Below are 20,143 nucleotides of genomic sequence, written 5' to 3'. Positions count from 1 at the left end.
AACTGCAGACTGTATCCAACATCTCCAGGCAGAAAGATGGCAGCAGCCTTCCCAGACACCCAGTCATGTTGAGGTGTGATGCCACCAGTCAAGAATAGCCATAGGCTTAGCAAAGTGAATCTTGATTTCCAACCCCTAGGTTGAAACCTGGAAGCGGAGAACCACCATCACACTCCAGGTCTGGCTGGGCAGCAGTGGAAGCTGACAGCTACAATGGTCCACCTGGCCCTGCTTCCCATCTCTTCAAACCCAAGGAGATAGCTAGCTAGGCATTATAACTTTGGCAAGCCACTCTTCAAAAATACACCAAAGCACACGTGGCAAAAACAGGCTGAAAGAATGTTCCACCTCCTCTCCCAGCAATCACCCTTCACAATGGTGACTCTTAACAGATATCTGGGCTCTAAAACCAAAATGGCCTTTGGAAGATACCAAAGGTATCTTCAAACAGTATGTTGGACCTGTTCTTCATGTGACTGAGAATGAGGGCTCTGCCAAAGAACAGTACTGTAAACTCCCAATAAAGGCCAACGACATCAGCAGCTGTAAGCTCCATGGTGATGTGTAAGCAGATGAAATCTGGCTGCTGAGCAGTCAATTCAAAGACTATGCAACACCTGAGCACAGCACTTGCCCTCATGTTGGGGGCATGCAGGGGCAAAAGGCTCCAGTGACAGAAAGCACTACACAGGACCAGACTGCTTCTGGCCCTCTTCTCTCCTCCTGTCTGCCACCAGGTAGCCTCTAGGCATTATGTAGCTTCTGAACTCGAGCACAAGTGTTTCAAAAGGTCTGACTACGGATCTCTCCACTACTTGGTAGTGGGTATCACAGGGGAACACAATACATCTGAACAAATGCAATTATTTTTGTTCCTGGATATCTTACACTGGTTCCCCCTGGCGTGCAGGTGTCAGTGCCAGAAGCACCTGGGGAAAGCACAAGTCTTTTCTCTGTGCAAAAGACTTTCCTGGCACATCACTCACTGCCCCAGCCACCCTCCATGTTTTGCAGCAACAGCTGAAGAGAGCACAGAAAACAAGTGCAAGGGAATATTTTCTTTTTATGAAAAAAATAAACAAAACAAAAAACACCAAACCAAAAAGCACAACAAAAAATGCTATACTGAAAGAATACTCTGGTTTTGCACTGGCCTTTCCAGTTTAAGCCATCTTATTGCCATGCACCGTGCTGCTTCATGCATGCTTCCTCCAGCCTCACTTTCTTCTGCAGAACCCCTGACACGATCCCAGCAGCCTTTCTAGCCACATGCTACTCAAGACTCCCTAAGAGAGAGTCTCCAGCTGACACAATGGGTCAGTGGAGACTCATTTTTCAGTGCTGCCACTGATCCGGTCCCATGCCGGCATTCTATTGCACAGTGGTTTGGCAAATGTATTTAATGTTTATCAAGAGGCAAAAGCTACAATGAGAAGAGGGACTGTGGTTTGCCTTCTCTTCCATGCAGTTTGTTCCTGTGGAGTCTGTTGCTCTTTCCCTTCAGCACCGCCCAGGTTAAGACTTTTGAGCCAGTAACGTTGTTAATTTAATCTTCCCATCCATAGAGGCAGTGAGGCAGGTCCCGCAGTCCATGGCCGTGCTCCAATCTACAGTGACAACAGGAGCTCGGTGTCCTCCCAGGGAAAGGCAGCTCTCCAGAACCTTGTCCTCACCATTTAACTAAAAGAAGGAAAGCATAAGATTTTAAGGAGGCAAGTTTCTGCAGTGGGGGCAGCACACCCATGAGAGAAGACAAAGCCTGCTACAGACTCCATATCCCTATCAGCAAATGTAATTAAGCAGAAAAATCAGAGATACTGAGATGTGTATAGCACACATGAGGAAGCAAATTTCTAGTCTCACAAAAGAAGTACATGTTCTCAAGCAGCTCAGCTTCTGACATCAGCGGAGCTGCAGTAATTGAACATGTCAGGCTAAGAGCACACACTGATGAGGAGCACATAAGCCTAAGCTATAGCTCATGTTAGTGCAGGTGCTCTGAATGCCCCAGATGCAAAGTAAAAATTCCATCTAATCTGCCTTGCAATGGCTTATACTGATGCATACTGACTCAAAAGGAGGCAGGCAAGTAGCATGTGATCTGTAACTGCTTGCTACTGCAGCACAGAAATTTGGGTACTTGGAACCATTCAGCCTTACCCTTTATTTCAGCACACAGTAAGAGAAGATAATCAGGCTGGGACTAACATAACATCACAAGCACACAAGGCAGATTAAAGATGTGCATCTGCCAACAATCACACACTTTGCATTGACCTGGCATGCATCAATACATTAAAAAAAAACCAACAAAACTTTGTCCTAGGCACTTGGGCGCTAAAGGAAACTGCCGCAGCTAAGCTTTACGAACAAGGAGCGCACATACTCTAGCTACATACAGAGGGCCAAACACTTACAAAGGGTTCAAACACTTGCTAAATGCAACACACTGCTAAAATGCACACTATGAAACTGAGCAGCAACCTTCACAGAGCAGGGATAGGTAGGTGCTGCTTGAGAGCTTCCAGTGGCTGCTGCTGCAGCTTGTAACAACAATAGCTTGTATGGATGCATAAAAGTACTCCCCATCACTTCTCAGACTTACCTTAAAAATTACTCCCCCAGTAGAAGAACATGTCAACATATAGTTGCCTTCAGAGTCAAAAGCAAAAAGCCTTCCTCGCGGGAATTGGACTTGCTTATAGCCGCTGTACCCGGACAGAACAAAAGGACCTGTAGCTTCGCTGGGAAGATCGTACTCAGACACCTTCAAGCCACTTCTGTGAATATTCCATTGAATAAACTACAATGACAAAAGGAAATTACAAAAGCCCATAGTTAAACTGACTGGGCTGAAAGTAGAAGGGCCATTTGTTGCTTTTAAGCAAAGTGGCTATTCCTCAAAAACAGAAGACGGCATTTGGACATCGGTATCTAAGTGGCTATATTTATAAAATGCAGGCTGCAAAGGCCATAGGAGTGCCTACTACCCATATGCCCTACCTTCCATGAGAACTGCTGCCTACGTGTCCTTCCACATTGCATGCAGGACCTGGTGGGAATTCACTTAACTCTTATCAGCCAAGGACCCACACCTTCAGGCAGTCTTCCTCCCTGACCCATACCTCTACTGCTGAAGATAGGAACTGCAGAAATTGAGTCTCCCTGAGCAACAGGGAGCTGCTGAAAAGGAAATTTATGCAAAGTGGTCAATCTGCTGCTCCCTGGTGAATCCCAGATTTCAAATGTGGTGACCTCAGGGGCACAGAAAGGTCATCTCCACATGGACTCCCTAGGAAAGGGATGTCACCAACAGTAGGATTTGCAGACAAGGCCCAAGACAGCTCCCACTGTTAATACACTTTCCAGCCACTTTCTGCAGGGACTGCATGCAGCAGGGTGGTGCTGCACACCTAAGATTACAGTTAGCAGCCCACAGATCCTCCATATTCTGAGTGTATTTTTACTGCTATCCCCACCATGTGGAGAAGACTCCAGAAGGGATCTCACTGCCAGCTGACCAGTAGAAGATTACCCAGAGCCTACCTTGCCATCCTCGCCTATGCTGTAGACTGTGTTCTCATCATAGCTGAACTCAACAGAGTAGACTTCTCCATCATGTGCCTTCCAGCTCATGGCGCACTCATGCTGCTGCATATCTGAGGGGAGAACCAGTACTGAACACTCCTTGTACTTGCACAGAGATGAGGTCAAGAAAGAGCGGCCCTTTATATTTGTAAGGTCTCTGTCCCAGCCCTCTAAACCAGCCTGGGGGAGCCCAATCTACTCCCAGCACCTTGCACTTATTGTCCAGCATGTGGCTTTTACACTGGCCACAAAAGTCATTGCCTGTAACTAGTCACCTCTTCCTCCAGCTTTACAGGGCTACTTATATGCTCACTGTCAACTGCAGGCATTCTGCATCCAAGCCCCACTACCACCTTTCTTCTTCTCTTCCCCTTGCTATCCTATCCACCCCCACAGCTGCTGCCAGCTCTGTCCTCCCACAGACTTGGGACTGCAGCCTCCAGCTCAGCACCTAGGCCAGAAGCAGATCCCTCATTCACAGAAGAGGGAGGCCCAAACTTCCTTTATCACAAGGACAGGCTGAAGAGGACAAAACCTGAGAAACAGAAATTGCTCAGGGAAGGACTGATGTGAAGCCCTTGCCTTCAGCTGGAAGGTCACACATTAATTCCTTTCCTCAAGACTCAGCTTCTGGCACAGCCAAGACAGCATGGCTCAAGGGTAGGTTAACTCTGCTCTTCAGCAGGAAGGAAACAACAAATTCAGCAGCACTACCAGGGTCTCCAGCCAATGTCTGCCAGAGAAAGTTTATGCCAATTCACTCCTGAGAGCTATTGTGGAGGAGAGAGTAGCTTCCACCTTGGTGCTCAGGCATGTCCCACAGCTGCCTCCCTGCTAGCAAAAGAAGGATGCTAGGGGCAGCCAGCTTGGGGACACTGAGGGGCCACTTCACTGCCCAATTTCAACATACCAAAGAGACGAACAATCCCATCTGCAGCCCCAGTGACCAGCAGGTTGCCGTTGTGGTTGAAGGCTGTGCAGTTAATGGCAATGGGCTCAGGCTCCAGGGAGAACTGCAGCTGGAAGGGAAAGTCTCTATTAATGCTGAAAAATGGAGCCATGGGTGCTGAGGAGCTGGTGTCTAGGGGAGGGAAGAAAGATGGTATCTAGTAGCAAGAAATTCTCCAGTTTGGAGCCCTATGCCTCTCATAACTACAGACTTCAAGGTTAGCAGATGCATTTTACTGTGACACTAAACCAACAATTAATTCACCTCAGCCAAGCCACAGCTTGCTTCGCCTCAAGGCTGGAAAACCAGCTTCCAGCAGGCATTAGCTTGAATATGGTGCTTTCTCCTACACATCAGGGACAGCATTTCTTAAGGGTAAAGGCGAGGGATGGGATGAGAATTCCCTGCCAGAATCTGGCCCATCTAAATTGAGACAATGGAGAAGGTGGCATGAGATGAAACCTCTGAAAGAACTTCTGAAAGAAGCACTTCGCTAAAAATCAGGGAGGGCAGGGGAAATAGCAGCAAAGAAATCCCTTCAACATAGCTCAACTGGAAAAAGCCTGAGCAAAGCATCATTCAATCCACTTGGGACATTTCCAGTCACAAACTGTGCGGGCAGAATAGAAACGAGGCTATGAATTACTTTGAAGAATCCCTCAAAAAAAACACAACACATCAACAAAACAAAATAACCCCCGCCCAATCCCAGCAGCTACTTACACTATTCATTTTCATCCTGCATGTGATAAAGGGGAAAGGAGGAAGGGTGAAAAAGAAAGGTACTGAAAAGGAAGTCAGCATAATTTAGCAATAGGGCTCCTACACATTGAAACAGAAGACACTAATTCTCAGCAAGCAGACTGAGAAAGGAAAGAAACCCAGCAAGTACCTGCTGCTTCATTGTTTTAGTATCCCACAGTAGCAGCTTCCCAGAAACTTGGTTCATGCTTTTGCCCCTGGAGCTGACTGCCGAAAAGTCCATGTGGGAGATGGGGCTCTGGGCTGCCGCAGAACAGACAAATGAGGCACCGCTTGGGCTGCAGGCAAGCGAGAGGATCCTGAAACACAGCAAACAGTCTGAATTGCCTCTCTCCAGCAGCTGACTCAAGCCCAATAGTCAACTAAGAGCTCTCCCATTAAGACCCTGCAAGACAGGGTGCACTGTAAAGACGGGCAGGATTCGTGTGCTTAGACAGATTTTGAGTGCCTCCCATTTAACTGAGTGGTTTTACGCTGCTCAAACAGGGACTGCCCTCTGAATGAAGCTAGATAGTCCTGCAGTTGCAGGACAGCAGCAGGAACACTGAGACTTCACCTACCTTTTCACAGTCAAAACCAACAGCATTTATATTTATATATAAAAACAGTATTCCAGAGTTACCTGGGCATGTCTTCATCAATGCTGATTTCACAGAGATTCTTCTTCGCTTCTGTGTCATAAAGACGAACCGTCCCAACCCCACTGCCAAGCAATAGCTTGAAACCAGCAAGGAGGAAATGGAAGGAGTGTGAGTGAGTACAATGATGCTGTCCAATGACCATCAACACCAGAGTAATTTTTTCTATTTATGCATTTGGATTAAATGTCACTCCATTAGGACACGTCTTTCTGTGCATATCACTTTGATTAGGACTACCCCAGAGCCACAGAAGTCAGAATAAAAGCACTGCTTTCCAGTGAGAAAAAGATCTGATAGGCACCAAGGTGGAATAAAAGCCACTTTCTGGAGTATGGCTCAACATTATAGGATGCAAAACATACGTGGAGTCTCAGTATCTAGGGGAGTACGGAAAGAGTAACACAGAATTAAAAATCTAAATTTAAGAGAAAACCGAGTAGAAGCCACCTTCTTTCATCCAGGGGAGAATAAAATAATTCAGAAGGGCTCACACATGCTTTATCAGTGGTGCTACAATTTAATCAAAAGTAAAACCATGGAGGGATGCATTATCAAAGAAAATAAAGCAAGCCAGATCCTTCTCACTTCAGAGCCTGATTTGCTGCTGAATCCCCATATATTTCAGAAAGAAGAATCTTTCTATCAGCAAGCAGGAAATAAACTCCACAATGCAGAAGAAACATCAGAAAAACTGCATGGACAACTTCCTTTCTAAGAGCAAAAGAAAAGAAAGAGACAAGCTGTAGCACCAGCTCTTCACAGGTGGCATTTGGGCATTAGCAGCAACACATCATCAGTGCCAGAATGTGAACAATATTCCCTCAGTTGCAGGCCTGCCTTCTCACACAGCCCTGTCTCTTCACCAAGAGAGGGCATGGAAGACTAGCAACAGTTCTAGGACTCAGAAGAATGCATATAATTTACGGCTCCTCTCTAGTAACAGAACTAAAGTGCTATAGGGAACAAACAGTCATGATATTTAAACAAGTCCTGAGCTCCTTATGCACATGCCAACCCCCAACTCATAAGGCACCAGTATAAAACTGGCTATGGAGCCCTTTTCACACCTGCACAAGCACAATGCCAACACCACACCATTGCTCCTCAGCCCTGCTCTCCCTTCTCTGCTTCTGGCTCAGGGTGTGAGTAAAGCTCCCCAGCTTCCTGCTCCAGGGTTCCCACGGGCTGTTGTATCAGATTGCCTCTGCCTGCCTTTACAAGTGGCTCTTGCTCTGCCTGGAGAGAGGCACTTCTCTTAAAGGAGTTACTTCTATCCTGCAGCTTGTACCTGCACTGCAGCTTGGGAACTTCTGTCTCAGGGCAGCCAGTGGTAAATTCCTTGCTTAATACACAGAGCACACTCCTCACTCTAGTTTTTCTTAGACCGTACAAGCTTCAGTCCCCCATGTCCCACTGAAGTGGAATCTAACTGTTGCCCTGATCTTATCCACAATGCAGCTGTCTAGAGGTTCACGTGCAACACATAGCAACACAACCCCAAATCATCTGCTGTCTCTCAAGCCTCCACATGCAGACTACTCACCAGCCGATCACGCTTGGTCGCCCATTCCAGAGACAGCAACGGAGACTTGGAAATGGATGAAGCTTTAGTTTGCATTATGGGGTTAAAAGACCAGACTTTGATGACCCCGTCCACATCCAAGCTGGCCACCCTCCGTCCAGAACAATCAACCCTATGTGCAGAAGGAAACCGATTGGATATTTTTCTCCCTGAAGTTCTTAGACACAAGCAGATACCCCAGTAATCTTTCCTCTCCCGGCCACACACCAATTCCTTCTGCAGGAATCAAAACTTCCTTGCGCCACTTCCTGTTCAGTCCACAATAACTGGCACAATGAAGCACACCAAGCTCCACATGCAAAGTATAATGCCCTTAAGCAATACCATCCTGCTTTCCCAGGGAGCTTCTTCCTGGCTGCCATCTCCCAGTAACAAAAACCTCTATCCATTCTCACTGCACAAGTTACAGGCTATTTTCAGTCACACCAACTTGACTGCCCTACAACCTAGAGTAAATGCACAATGTGCTGGACAGAACAGAGGCTGGGAGAAAGAGGCCAAGACACAGCTGGTCCTCTACAGAGGCTTCTATGAGAAAGCCCTCTTCTGCCCATCCATTACCTGCAGTACATGATGGATGAATGGTGCTCCCCATACTCCTCCTGGCTCAGGACAATGAAAGGCTGCTCCTGCCGGACCCCCACAACCTCTGCACTGCTGGCAGGCATTTTGGTTGAAGTCTCTGTTTGCTCAGCATGCAGCTCTGAGCATGGCTCTGTCTCAGCTGTGCTAATATCTGTTTTCTTCTCAGCACTTTGGCCCTGAAGGAAGAAATCTTGTATGAAATACAAGGAAGCAGCAGCTCCAGATCAAGCTCTTCAGCCACCCCAGCCTGCTGGGAGAGAAAACCAAGAAGCTGCACTGAAACAGAAGCATTGTCAGCTCAGCACTCCTCCTGCCAGGGATCTTTCTGAGCACAAGGATAGTGTGTTGCACAATTACATCATTAAATATGGCCTCCTTGCTTGTAGAGCCCCTTATATCCCCCTCCATGTGCCCAGCCATACACTTTCCTGTAAAAACTAAAGGAACCACAACATCTCTGTTTGGCAAAAAACTCAGATTATATTTGAGGCCCATTTCGATGCCATTAGACTGCAGATTCACAAACATATCAATGTATTTCATGGAATTCTGGCATTCAACAATATAAGTTAAGTCTGTATAATATGCAGTTCATTAAACCTACACAAAAACTCTTGCTGGATGGTGAGCCCCAGTGGATGGATTATACTCGTCTGCCAGAGATTTAGTTTGTGTGCACTGGGTCAACCACTGCGGCCAACTGACTGATGACAATGGTAGAGTCAACACGAGTCCAAAAGCTTAAAACCCAATTTGACAAGGCAGACAGAACAAATGGAGTTTTAGGAGGTGAAGATATCTGAATGAGACAAGATCTGTACTGCAGCACACAGAAGTGTTTGAATGCAGCCTAGTCTTCCCTTGCCACCAGAAGCTGAACAAGAAGCAGATACAGCACAAAAACCAGTAAAACATCTGCAAGCATTCCTTTGCTAAACCATTCTCTGAAGATGAAGTGCCCCCAAATTGTATTGGTATTGATGGTTTTGAATCCCTGCTCCCTAACACATCCTTGCCTTATTTATAGTAGCTTTCCCATCTTAGGCAATGGGTCAAACACTGCATAATCAAATAATCTGAAATCACAAAGCTGGAAAAGATTGGGAAATTAATCCAAGAATGCCTCTCTCTGTGTTAGTTAATGTGGGAGATAACTAATGAATGACACTCATGTGAAAGAAACAGTGGCACCTTTTAGTTTCCTTTTTGCTCACATGTGTTGAGAACAGAAAGCTAAGTAGTATCAGCTTTCCCTAAAGTACCAGAAGCAACTCTTACGAAGCCAGGAAAACACTGCCTTAACCTGGAACATCACAGAAAAAGGAAAGTCAAAGGATACTCATTGGGAAACAGGGCTTTGCATTTTCTGACCAATGTTTAATTAAAATGTTTTAGATGAGCAATGAAGAAAAGTTCTCTCACAGCCTTGAATGCTCAGTGGTAGAACAACATCTTGTCTCTAAAGCACAGCTCCCCCATGCAGAACAGCCACACATACAGGCCAATAGGCAACAGTCTCTCAGCACTGTCTCTCCCCCAAGGCAGTGGGTCTCATACAGCCAAAATAAAAATAGCTGAGATGCTGCCATCATTCCTCCTGTGCTCTGTATCCTTTGACCACATGGCTACTGAAAGCCAGACAATACACAGGTGAACAGAAGTAATCCACTGACCTTCAGCAGCAGTTTAAACAGGACACTATTATATTATTTTATTAGATTAGAAAGCAGGGCACACCCCCTGGCAAAACTGCCAACGTACAGTGCAAAAAATGCAAAAAGCAAACATTGCTACGAAGGATATTTCCACTCCTATCCAGGAAAACTTCCTATCAATTTTTCTGTCCCACACAGAGCCTGTACAAAGTAGCATAAGAACCCACAGGAGAGAACTCACTTGGGCAGGATGGGTAAGCCAAGCCTACTGCTACCAAGGAATGGGGATTATAACAAGGTATTTGAACATAACCATTAAGGTGGATGAAACATACCCTCACCAGGATCAGGCTGTTGAAAAGATCATGACAAAGCACTACTCTTCTTCCATTTTAAAAGTCAATACTGATTCCCTTCCTGGGACACAGAAATAAGCAACTCCTTCCACACTGTTTAACTACAGAGATTAACCTTTGATACAGTTAGATCTGACTAGCAATTCAGAAGCTTAACAGGAACACTTGCACTTGTTTTACCACCTAGCACAAAGACCTACAGAAATACCAGCCCTCCGCTTCCCAGCCTTGCAGTGTTGCCCAGTACCTGGAAGGTCCCTTTTGACAGCAGTTCCTTCCTTTCCTTCCCATGTTCTTGCAAGCGCTTCTGTCGCTGCTGCAGGGAACTTGACTCGCCTGCTACTAACCCGCTGAAGTGGCTCTTCCCATCCTTACAGCTCACTGTTCCTTCTTTTCCTTTGGCACTCTGGAAGGCAGAGGAATGATTTGCAAAGTTACACTTGTGCTAGGCTGCAGAACAAAGAGGAAAGGAGGAGGCAAAGAAACCAAACACCTGCAAGGGCCCCACAAGCCCCCAGACAACAGCAGTTGTTCTTGTGCTGCATTCAGGCCCAGCCTACACTTGCAAGGACGGAAAGAACTTTTTATTTTTTCAGGTGTAAGCAGAAGCTTGGAACAGTGCTGTGTTGCAAGTTAACTCCTTGGATACTGAGCACCTTTCAACAGACACAGTTGATAATTACCTGGTGATTTGTTGATTCTTTCTTCCCTAGCAGCACACTGCCACTCTGTGTTGGAGAAACCCCACTTGGATGGGCTGGTCTGGAAGGGCCCTTTTTACTCTGGGAGAGAAAAGAGGACAGAAAGCCTCCCCGGGACTGAAGAGAATGTGCAGTATTCCTCTGGCTGCAGGTCATATCACTAATTAAAAAACAAAACAAAACAAACAAAAAACCCACCACCATCAAACCACTGTGAAAGTGTAGTCAGACAACCTGATCAAAGACCACCCAACAAGCAAACTTCCTTCCCAAGCCAATGGACCAGTATGCATTAAAAAACTGTTTTAAAACATTTTGCTAATGCCTGGAGCAGATCATTATAATTACTGTAACCAAAGCTCGCTTCTCAGAGATGCCACTGAAACAGTGGGCCCAGCTGTTCCTGAATCCCCTGTAGGGCCACCTTGAACTCCTTCCACTCCATCTGGTTAGTTCAGAAAGACCCTAAGGGAAAGGCAGGGAAACCCAAATTTCCAAAGAACCTGTTCAGCCAGGACTCCCAATTCAAGGCATAAAACAGACCTACTTCAAGAGGCATTCCACATGCAGTGTTTCACTGAATACCCTTAGATAGTCAGCAAGTCATGTTTAACAATTTTAAAATGCGGGCCCTCAATATCTCAGAAACCAGACCCAAAGGAAATAAGAAAGTTTAGGTCCATTTCTATGGTTACACACACCTCCCTTCTCAGCCCGCAACACCAATAGCAGCAGCTGCTTCCCAGAACGCAACTGTCTGACCTCACTCCACTACAGCTTCCTGAGAGCAGAACAGCCCCCAGAGGAAAAGGAACACAATCACCTTCATTGTGTTTATCCTCTCTTCTAGGAAGGAACTGTTCTACCAAAGTTGGGCTTTGGTTTGAACAGAGACATGGAAAAAGCAACCAGAACTGGCCCCCAGACTAAGAGGCAAGTTGCACACACAAGAAATGCCACTTCTAGGGCAAGTTTTTATAATATACACAAACAAAAATGAATATGGGAATAAACTATCCCATCCCTCTCCCCCATGTGTGCAGATAAACATGACGCTTTCCACACAGTAGTTAAACCAAAAAAAACCCATCTCAGATTAAACTCTATCCTGTCCTGCGCAGAGAGTGCAGAGCAGTTATCAAGGTAGGTCACCAGACATGTAAATCTATCTAATCAGAAAACTTTTAGACTAAAACGAAGACTTTGCGTGTGGTCTCTGCTACAACTTCTATTTGTCATTGTCAGCAGCATAATTTGATCAATCCCCCTCCTGTCTGAACAGAAGTGAAATAACACATGAGAAAGTCAAAGCCCCAACAGTGCTATTAATACCTTGTGACTAAGCTACATTTGCTTTCAGATCCTTTCAAAGCAAGGGGAAAAAAAGTCTCTGTAACACAATGAATTCAAACATACAGACTTGATTTGCATGACTGTGTACTGGGGGAAAAATAAGAGCTTAAATAACAATTAAACAAGGTGTATCACTACGTACATTGCCTCATTTCCACAGATAGGAATACAACAGATGTAGCCATAAACACACTTTAACTGCTGCAAGTTCATGGGGAATTCTGTGCATAACAGCCTTAGAGAAGAGAAACTCCTTCTCCCTTTACTGCAAAAGCAAGGAAGCATCTCTGCTTAACAATGACCCCTTCAGGTCATACAGTAACAGTGTCTATAAAACAACACAGGGCACTCACCCACCGCACAAAAATATGAGTCAAGACACAAGCCACCTCATCTGAGCAATACTTCAGGCTATTGCACTGCTACGAGTACCCTAACTGCCCAGAACACCTTGGTCTAATGCTGAAAGCAGAGCAGAATCACTTCCATGTGTGCTTGGGTTCTCACCAATTGGCAAGAATCTCTTCCCCAAATGGCAGGAGAGACACCCATCATTAATTCCCCCATTAAACCCCCTTAGGTCGCCAGATCTTCCGCCCAGATGTCTTTCTGCATTGACTCCCAGGGCAGGGAACAAGGAAATGACCCTCCAGGAGCCTCCCTGACCCAAGAGAAGCAGCAGAGCCTGTCCCCATCTCCCCTCCTGCACTCACAGCTCAGAGTCCCCTAGTCGATCCATGTTGGCCACATATGCAGGCAACTTGTGATGCACTACTGCTTGTTCCACCTCCAGTTCCTCTTTCTTCATGCGGGACGACTCAGCCTGCAAAGCAAACAGCTACAACGAGAGAAGACAGCCAAGTAAACAGAGGGTCACTGAGATTTACCTCCTTCCCACTTGCTGAAGTTGTTTACACCTTTTATTTCAACAGCTCTAGAAGGGTGGGGAGGTTAAGAAAGCCGCTCTGATTGACTAGGTACCACATTAGTCCAAGTAGTCAAAACAATCAGTGCTTTACACATATGAAACTGGAGCCTAGTTAAAACCCTTCACTCCTTTCCTTGGGCTGTTACTGCAGGGACATCAACAGTGCTGGGAAATGAAAGTCAGCCAGGGCAGAGCTGATCAGCCACCCCATGCACAGTTCAAGGCCAGGGCAATGCATGAGACTGGCAACAGCGATGTATGGACAGAGCCTAGAAGGTAATCTTCTTCCCACAGACAAGGGTTTGGTGACCTGGCAGGGTGCATTGAGGCCAACACCATCAGGTCACTTTGAAATCCAGCTCAGCCCAGCTCCTGTCCAGCTCCCTCCCAAGCACTGCAGTGAAATTTATCTCCACGTTATGGAGACAGAGACGTTTTTCTTCCCCCCCCTTAGCAGAGAGGAACCTCAGGATGGAGCTTTCTGTGACTGATGTGGTTTATGCCTGTGACTCTTGTTCACATGAAGAGTTCCTTAGGCTTTTCTGTTTCCATGCATTTGTGTTTCAGATATAATTCTTCTTTTTCCTTTTATCATAGTATTTAAGGAAAGAAATTACAAGAAGAAAAAAAGGAGCTTTAGAAATCCAGCTTGCTATTCATGTATTTGCATTGTTTCAACAGTGAAATCAGAATCACTACTTAATTTCAACTAGCATCGAATTCAATATTTATTCACTCCATTATTTTTACTTAAACCTGTATTCTATAGGTAGCTGCTTCCTTTTATGACCTGAGCAGTTCTCCAAAAAGAAAAGTCTAGTTTTTACCTTTGCCGATTTGCCAGAGAATGCTTATGCATCTGTAAGTGATATCAATCAACATACCACAAACAAAAAACAGCTTTAATTTGACTAAGAGTACAGAATACTTAACTGGAAGAAATCAGAGTTCTATTTCAAAACATACCTTATCCTGCTGTCCTTATGCACTGACCGTCTTTGCAGAACCCTCCTGTCAAAGTTTGCCTGGCCCACTGACTCCATACAGTACACAGTGGCAAACCTCGCTTTTCTTTCAAGAAAAGCCTCCTCTCTGAAATCAGTTATTCTATTTTACTTCAACATTTTTAGGACAAATGAACAGTGCTGATCAGCTGCCAAAACAGTTGAAACAAGAAGCACAACGTACAACGTAATGTTTTGTAACACAGGAGGTAAAGCACAAAACTTACTGTACTGAAGTATTCATACAGAGAAAGCCTTTACTTGGTATGTTTTGAGGAAGTTAAACGGAAGTCCTGCTTACATGAATAAGGCTTCTCACTTGTATGTGATCATCCACATGTGATCTGTGGTTTAGAAAGTTCTTGAACTGTAGATTTCCCAAATCTCTCTAATAGGAAATTATACTGGGAAGGGACTGACCTGTGTTATATATTCTTGCACTCTCTCTCTAAGCATCTGCTGATGACACAGTCAAAAACAAGACATGGAGCTGGGCAACATTTTATCTGAACCGGTCAGCACTTCTTACAGTTTACTGTAAGGTCTAGAGTTGGGAAACAGACATTCACAACATTTCCATTAGTTGATCTAAATTGCTTTAAGTGCAATTGCTTTTAAGTGCACTTCAACCATAGTGAAGTGGCCATTTCAGAAGTAACGGTTTCTGCCTCTTTACCAGAAGTTATTGCCCGTTTCTATTGCTCCATCAACTAAAATCTGGAAGTGACTGAACACTGTTCACAGGCTTGCATGCAAAGCCAGCCATATATGCACTTAACCTGCCACTAGTTTCAGCTTGTCTTGACTTTGCAGCATAGCAGGAAAGGAGTTTGCACAGTATCCAGCCACCTGTCAGACAGCACAGGGAGAGGGACAGTCACCTCCAGCAGAGGGACAGTAATACCCTAAACAGACATTTCATTATATGATCGCAACCCTAAGTTTGCTGGAAAGAGTTTAAAAGATAAACCAAAATAACAAAGGACTTGTAGAAGAATCTGCCTTGGAATAAGCGTACTGAACTGAACAGTTACAACTTTCTTGAACGGACTGAACCAATTTTACAAAACTCACAGCCTCATAAAGTCAGCAACTAAAGAGTGACTTCAGTTCTGACCTTATGCCGCAATGATTCATTTTCTTCTTGTATAAGACTGCTCCTAAGACATTCAGCTTCAAAGTTCAAAATGACTGGAACTGGTGAGGAGTGTTAAAGAAAACCAAGACAAGAACTTGTGTGCACCTGGCTTAATTCTAACAGCCACCACTTCATACTGGCCATTTGCCTGTAAGACAGCAAAGCTGCCAAGTCCATGCTACTAGCAAGAACTACATGCAAGGCCAGAAGACTAGTAACAGCTTAGTTACCTAAGTCAACTTTGTACTTTCTTTGTACTCTACTGTTGCACACGCTATTTCACATAGACTTTGCAAGGATTTTTAGATGCTTCCTTTTTACACGTCAGAAGTGGAGGACAAGACAGGTTATATTACTGCATTAGCATACACTGAAGAAACAGTTCAAGATGAACTGTATTCCAGCTGCAGTGTAAACCTGCCCATCAGCAAACAAGGTCAGAACTCAGTAGTTCTGTAGTGGGACAAAAGCTGTTATTTCTGCCAATGTTGAACTGCCCCATTGTAGTGAGCTGTCGCTAGACAACATTGTGGACATATGAACCCAAAAAAGGGTCTAACAGGAGCTGCTAGTTCATTTATGGACCATGGCCCAAGGTTGCACACCTGTTTTGTACTATGCCAAGCAAAGAGGAAAAATGTTTCAGAACAAGATGTGCACAAGATTTCTAGTCACTGGCATGGGGATGAGTTCAGCATTAGCAACAACCACAATTGTTTGTGCCCAGGAAATATATCATCAGATAACTGAACAATAATTATTCCAACATCCTCTGGTAAATACCAGCTTCCTATTATGTCTTGGCTCTAAACAATCCCCTGAAAGCAGCAAGTTCTGTAATACTATATTCTTGGCACCACTGTTAATAGTAAATGTAACACCAGGGCAAGAAAGATTTAACTTTTAGTTGCAAAAAAGGATATGCATGCACTGAAATAAGACGCTCAGGAAGTTGTGCAGAGACACAATGAACGTGTCTGCCCACTGGCGTGAGAAATAGGTGGCAAAGGTGGGGTTGGAGTCTGGGGCAGGGAGAAAGGGCAGGACAAACCAATCCTTCCACTCCGCCTGGTTCTGGAGCTCGGAGGCCTGCTTGAGGAAAAACTCCTGCGCCTTGTCATTGCGGCCGGTCTGAAACACAGCGAGAAGAACAGGGCTCATGCTTCCATTCATGGCACCACATGAGTTCTAGGCATATTTGCTCTATGTTATGAGCACACTAACAACTGCTTTCACCACCCAACAGAGCAAGTGGTTAGAGTTAACAGATTCATTTAGAAACAAAAGAACCTCAAATACACCAGGAGAAGCTCACAAATGCACTTAATTCAACCTTCGTTCTAGCTACCACAGTCTTGTTTAAAGGCTGAGACAAGCAGAACTCATCACTTACACCAATTTCCAGCTAAACCAGTGCAGTTTGTGCACTGACATAAGACATGAGCATTCATACAGCACCAAAGCATACTTCAAATTACTCAAGTCAACAGAATATGTAGCCTGAAAAGGTTTCCGTGTAATACATTATTCAGACAGAACAGTCACACCTCAGGGTAAGCACAGGGCAAACCAAACTACGAAAAGACACACTTCCAGACATGTGCATTAGATTTTACTCCTCCACCAACATCTATCATTTAAGATTTTCAATCAGGGAACAGAATTAAGGAAGAAATTTTGTTTCTAAATGGTAAGAAGTGAAACACAAATTCCTGACAAGTATCTGTCCATTATGCTGGCCAAAACCCACCCTGTGTAATATATTCCATTGACTATCTCAGGGTTTCAGCAAGATAATCTCTGCTACATTTTTAGCTCATTATTTTCTGTTTTATTCAAAGCAAACAAAAAGCATTCAGTCATTTTCTCTCCCACATTACCTTGTACAGATTTGAAGCCTACTTCTTCCCTCTCTTATAAACTGAAACTCTACTCCACCAACTTCAAGTCACCTTTTTTCCTTCTGGACCCTCCAACTCCCTTGATGAAGAACTGTGGTGCCTGGAAGGACTGGCCAAGTCCTGCCAGCAGGTTAGAGTTGAAGGAATACAGACAATTCTGCCTGTTGGTCCCCAGCACTGCAGTAAGGCCCTTCCCTGCACTGTTGCTGCCTGCCCTGCTCAGTTGTTTCTTATTCTGCACTGGAGCAGCTGACTGCTCCTACCTACAGGTGATTGGGGCTTTTTTTCTGCCTGTTTCTTCACCTTGATGAAGACTGCTTTAAGCACTGTTCTTGTCTTCCTCTGTTCTCAGGGCAATGCCCCACAAAGAGGTGTTTACTTACCTTGTGATCTCTCCCAGTATCCCAAATAATAAGAGAGGCTAAGCAGGACTAGCAGTCCCATACCCACAGTATGGCCATCCTGTCTGAGAGGGAACTGCCTTCATGTCCAAGTGTGAGTATCTTGCTCCCAGCTAATCATACTTCCCTCTTGCCTGAGCTTCCCTAACCTGCTTACAAGCTTGTCATGTGAGTCTATGTCAAACTCTTCACTACAGTCCTGAATATGACACATGAATTGCTCATCCCTTACCCACCAGGCTTGTCAGAAGGTCACAAGGGTATTTCATTGCTCTGGTTTGAGAGACCAGGATCTTTTAAAAACAGAAGCCTAAAAATCAACACTACCTGAACAGTATGGATGAGGTAGTATCGGAACAAGCTGGTTTTCAGCTTGTTCACTGTTGGCCGGTACACATCCTCCAAACGGCTGAAAAGGCGTCGGTCCAGATAATTCCAGTAATCACGCAGGGCAGCCAGATCGTAGCTCTGAACGAACTGCTGCAGCTGGTCCACTATCTTATCCACCTAAAGAGGACAAAACAGGGAAGACTGCAGTCACGTGAGGGCTCTTCCGGCACAAGAGACTTTCTGTAACTTAATGCTGAGAAGCTTTAACTGCACAAATAATGCTACAGTCCAGCACTGATGCATTAGCTTTTTTCCTAATCTGGGAAACACTCTGCATTTTGTATTAGTATTCTTCCACTCTGCAGCACCTTTCAAATAAAAAAAAAAGAAAGAAACACGAAAGAACATAGCCAAACAGATTTTGACAAAAAGATCACCTTTTGTTAAATACAGTCGGTGGGGTTTTTTGCAAGTAAGCAAGACATTTTCACTTCTTTTAAAAGTCAGCTGATAATGAAGAAACAGGAATAATGTGATTAAATATGGAAAATTCAAGTGCAGCACCTGGAAAACAGTATTACTTTTAGGCTAAGAGGAAAAAACTGTATTTAGCCAATGGAAAGAGGACGAAAGATCCGTTGTACTGCAATCTTTGAAGTACATTTATCTTTAATAACGTCATCTAGTACCAAGGCAGGCATAAAAGTTTGGAACAGACTTTTTTTTTTCATTATGTGTTTTTGAAAATAATTTCTGCAATATGAATAAGGCAGAATGGTGGTGTGGGAATAGATCTTTAGTTCAGTAATTTCTGATGGACAAGACAGGCATCAGAGAAAAAAAAATCTGCACCCTATAAAAAAATTCAGCTGCCAAAGTTGTTTAATATGTGGTTTGCTCTCCTCTCATTAGTTAAATTCTGAGGACACCATCCAGCCTTCATCTCTATGGCTTCCTACAGATAAAGGCAACAGAATACTGTGACCCCAGCAGCCCCTTCTTTGCCTAGGACAATATTATCCCAATTAAATCAACTGTTTGCCTACCTCTAAACATTAGCAAAGCGCTGGTGTTTTAAAAATAAAAGCAACATGCTTTATGAACAATAAAGGTAGTGGTTATGCTGCTGGTTAAAGAAAAATCCGAGCCTTCAAAATGCTACATTCAATGGCCAGAACTGCTGCTACAGGTACACGAAGCTCAAGCAAAGGACTGAAACTGTATTTTCGAGGGTGGCAAATTCTGCGCCAATTTCCACACATCTAGCAAGGCAGCTGGTACTTAAAACACCCAAACTAAGGAGCGGAGCTGTAAAGCCGCTAGATAAAAGTCTCGTGACCGAGAAAAGATCCCGGCAAAGAGGTCTCCTCCCGCCCTCTCGCAGGCGCATCTCCCCCGCTCCTCTCGGCACGAAGCTGACAAACACCTGGCGATTTACGGGTCGGGCGCGGGGTCCGCAGGCGGCGGCTTCGGCCAGACCGAGCAGAACGGCGGCCCCGGGGGGGAGGGGGAAAAGCCAGCCGACGGGACGGAGCCTCTCGCCCACCGCCGCTGCCCGGCGCTAACGCCGCTGCGGGGCCAGGCGGGAGAGGAGCCCACCGCCAGCGAACGCCCTAGCGCCGGGAGCTGCGCGTCCACCTACGGCGGCAGGACCGAGCACCGGCCCCCGCCACTGGGACGCGGGGGTCCCGCCTGCGCGGCCGGCCGGGCCCCGGCGCCCGGCCCGGGGCGGCCGCCCCTGAAGGGATCCGGTTCCGCGGGGAAGCGCGGGGGCTCCAAGAGCCGCCCGGCCCGCTCCCCTTGCCCAGCCCCGGCAGCGCGGAAGGGCGCCCGCGGCCTGCCCAGGAACCGCGTCCTCCCCCCGGGGATGGGGGTGGAAGGCACCCGCGCCCACCACCCCGCCGGGAAGGGGGACGCGGCCGCCACTCACCCGGAAGCCCTTCTCCCGGTCCGCCTTGATCTCCGCGTCCAGCTGTTTCAGGGCGGCGGTGAAGCCGCGGAAGAGCAGATACTCCCGCACCAGCTCGTCCGTCCGCTCCGCCGCCGCCGCCATGGGGGACCCGCGGCGTCGCCGGCTCCGCCCGCCCACGGGCGAGGAGAGAGGTGCCCGGCCCCGAGCGGAATGGCCCGGCCCAGCGCCAGTAGGACTACAGCTCCCAGCATACCTTGCCGCGTCCGACTAGCGCAAAGCACGCCGGGACTTGTAGTCCCATCCATTGCACATGCGCCCGGCGCGCCTGCCTTTTCCCGCCTCTTCGTTGCCGCCCCT

General features: G+C 46.0%; 1 protein-coding gene across 1 annotated transcript; it reads right to left on the bottom strand.

The window, feature by feature from the left end:
• Positions 1 to 1,043: 1,043 nt before the first annotated feature.
• Positions 1,044 to 20,022, bottom strand: WDR91 (WD repeat domain 91). The gene is made up of 15 exons (XM_064452052.1): positions 19,805 to 20,022; positions 17,872 to 18,051; positions 16,166 to 16,373; positions 15,222 to 15,304; positions 12,886 to 13,010; positions 10,802 to 10,979; positions 10,366 to 10,524; positions 8,084 to 8,283; positions 7,484 to 7,634; positions 5,922 to 6,016; positions 5,430 to 5,598; positions 4,499 to 4,607; positions 3,547 to 3,659; positions 2,606 to 2,803; positions 1,044 to 1,680 (listed from the first exon to the last, which is right to left on the bottom strand). The coding sequence occupies exons 1-15, from the start codon at positions 19,925 to 19,927 to the stop codon at positions 1,516 to 1,518; spliced, it is 2,256 nt and encodes a 751-aa protein (XP_064308122.1). The 5' UTR covers positions 19,928 to 20,022; the 3' UTR covers positions 1,044 to 1,515.
• Between the last annotated feature and the right edge of the window lie 121 nt (positions 20,023 to 20,143).

The sequence above is a fragment of the Phalacrocorax carbo genome, chromosome 1 (genome assembly GCF_963921805.1).
Source record: "Phalacrocorax carbo chromosome 1, bPhaCar2.1, whole genome shotgun sequence".
Lineage (NCBI taxonomy): Eukaryota > Metazoa > Chordata > Aves > Suliformes > Phalacrocoracidae > Phalacrocorax > Phalacrocorax carbo.
The sequence above is the reverse complement of the archived record's forward strand: the minus strand, read 5'-3'. Positions and strand labels throughout refer to the sequence as shown.

Excerpts from the sequence above, each read along its gene's own strand:
- WDR91 (XM_064452052.1), bottom strand. The coding sequence starts at position 19,927 with ATGGCGGCGGCGGCGGAGCGGACGGACGAGCTGGTGCGGGAGTATCTG. Across the intron at positions 18,052-19,804 it reads ACCGGGAGAAGGGCTTCCGG|GTGGATAAGATAGTGGACCA; the intron begins GTGAGTGGCGGC and ends TGTCCTCTTTAG. Across the intron at positions 5,599-5,921 it reads ATTGATGAAGACATGCCCAG|GATCCTCTCGCTTGCCTGCA; the intron begins GTAACTCTGGAA and ends GCTGTGTTTCAG.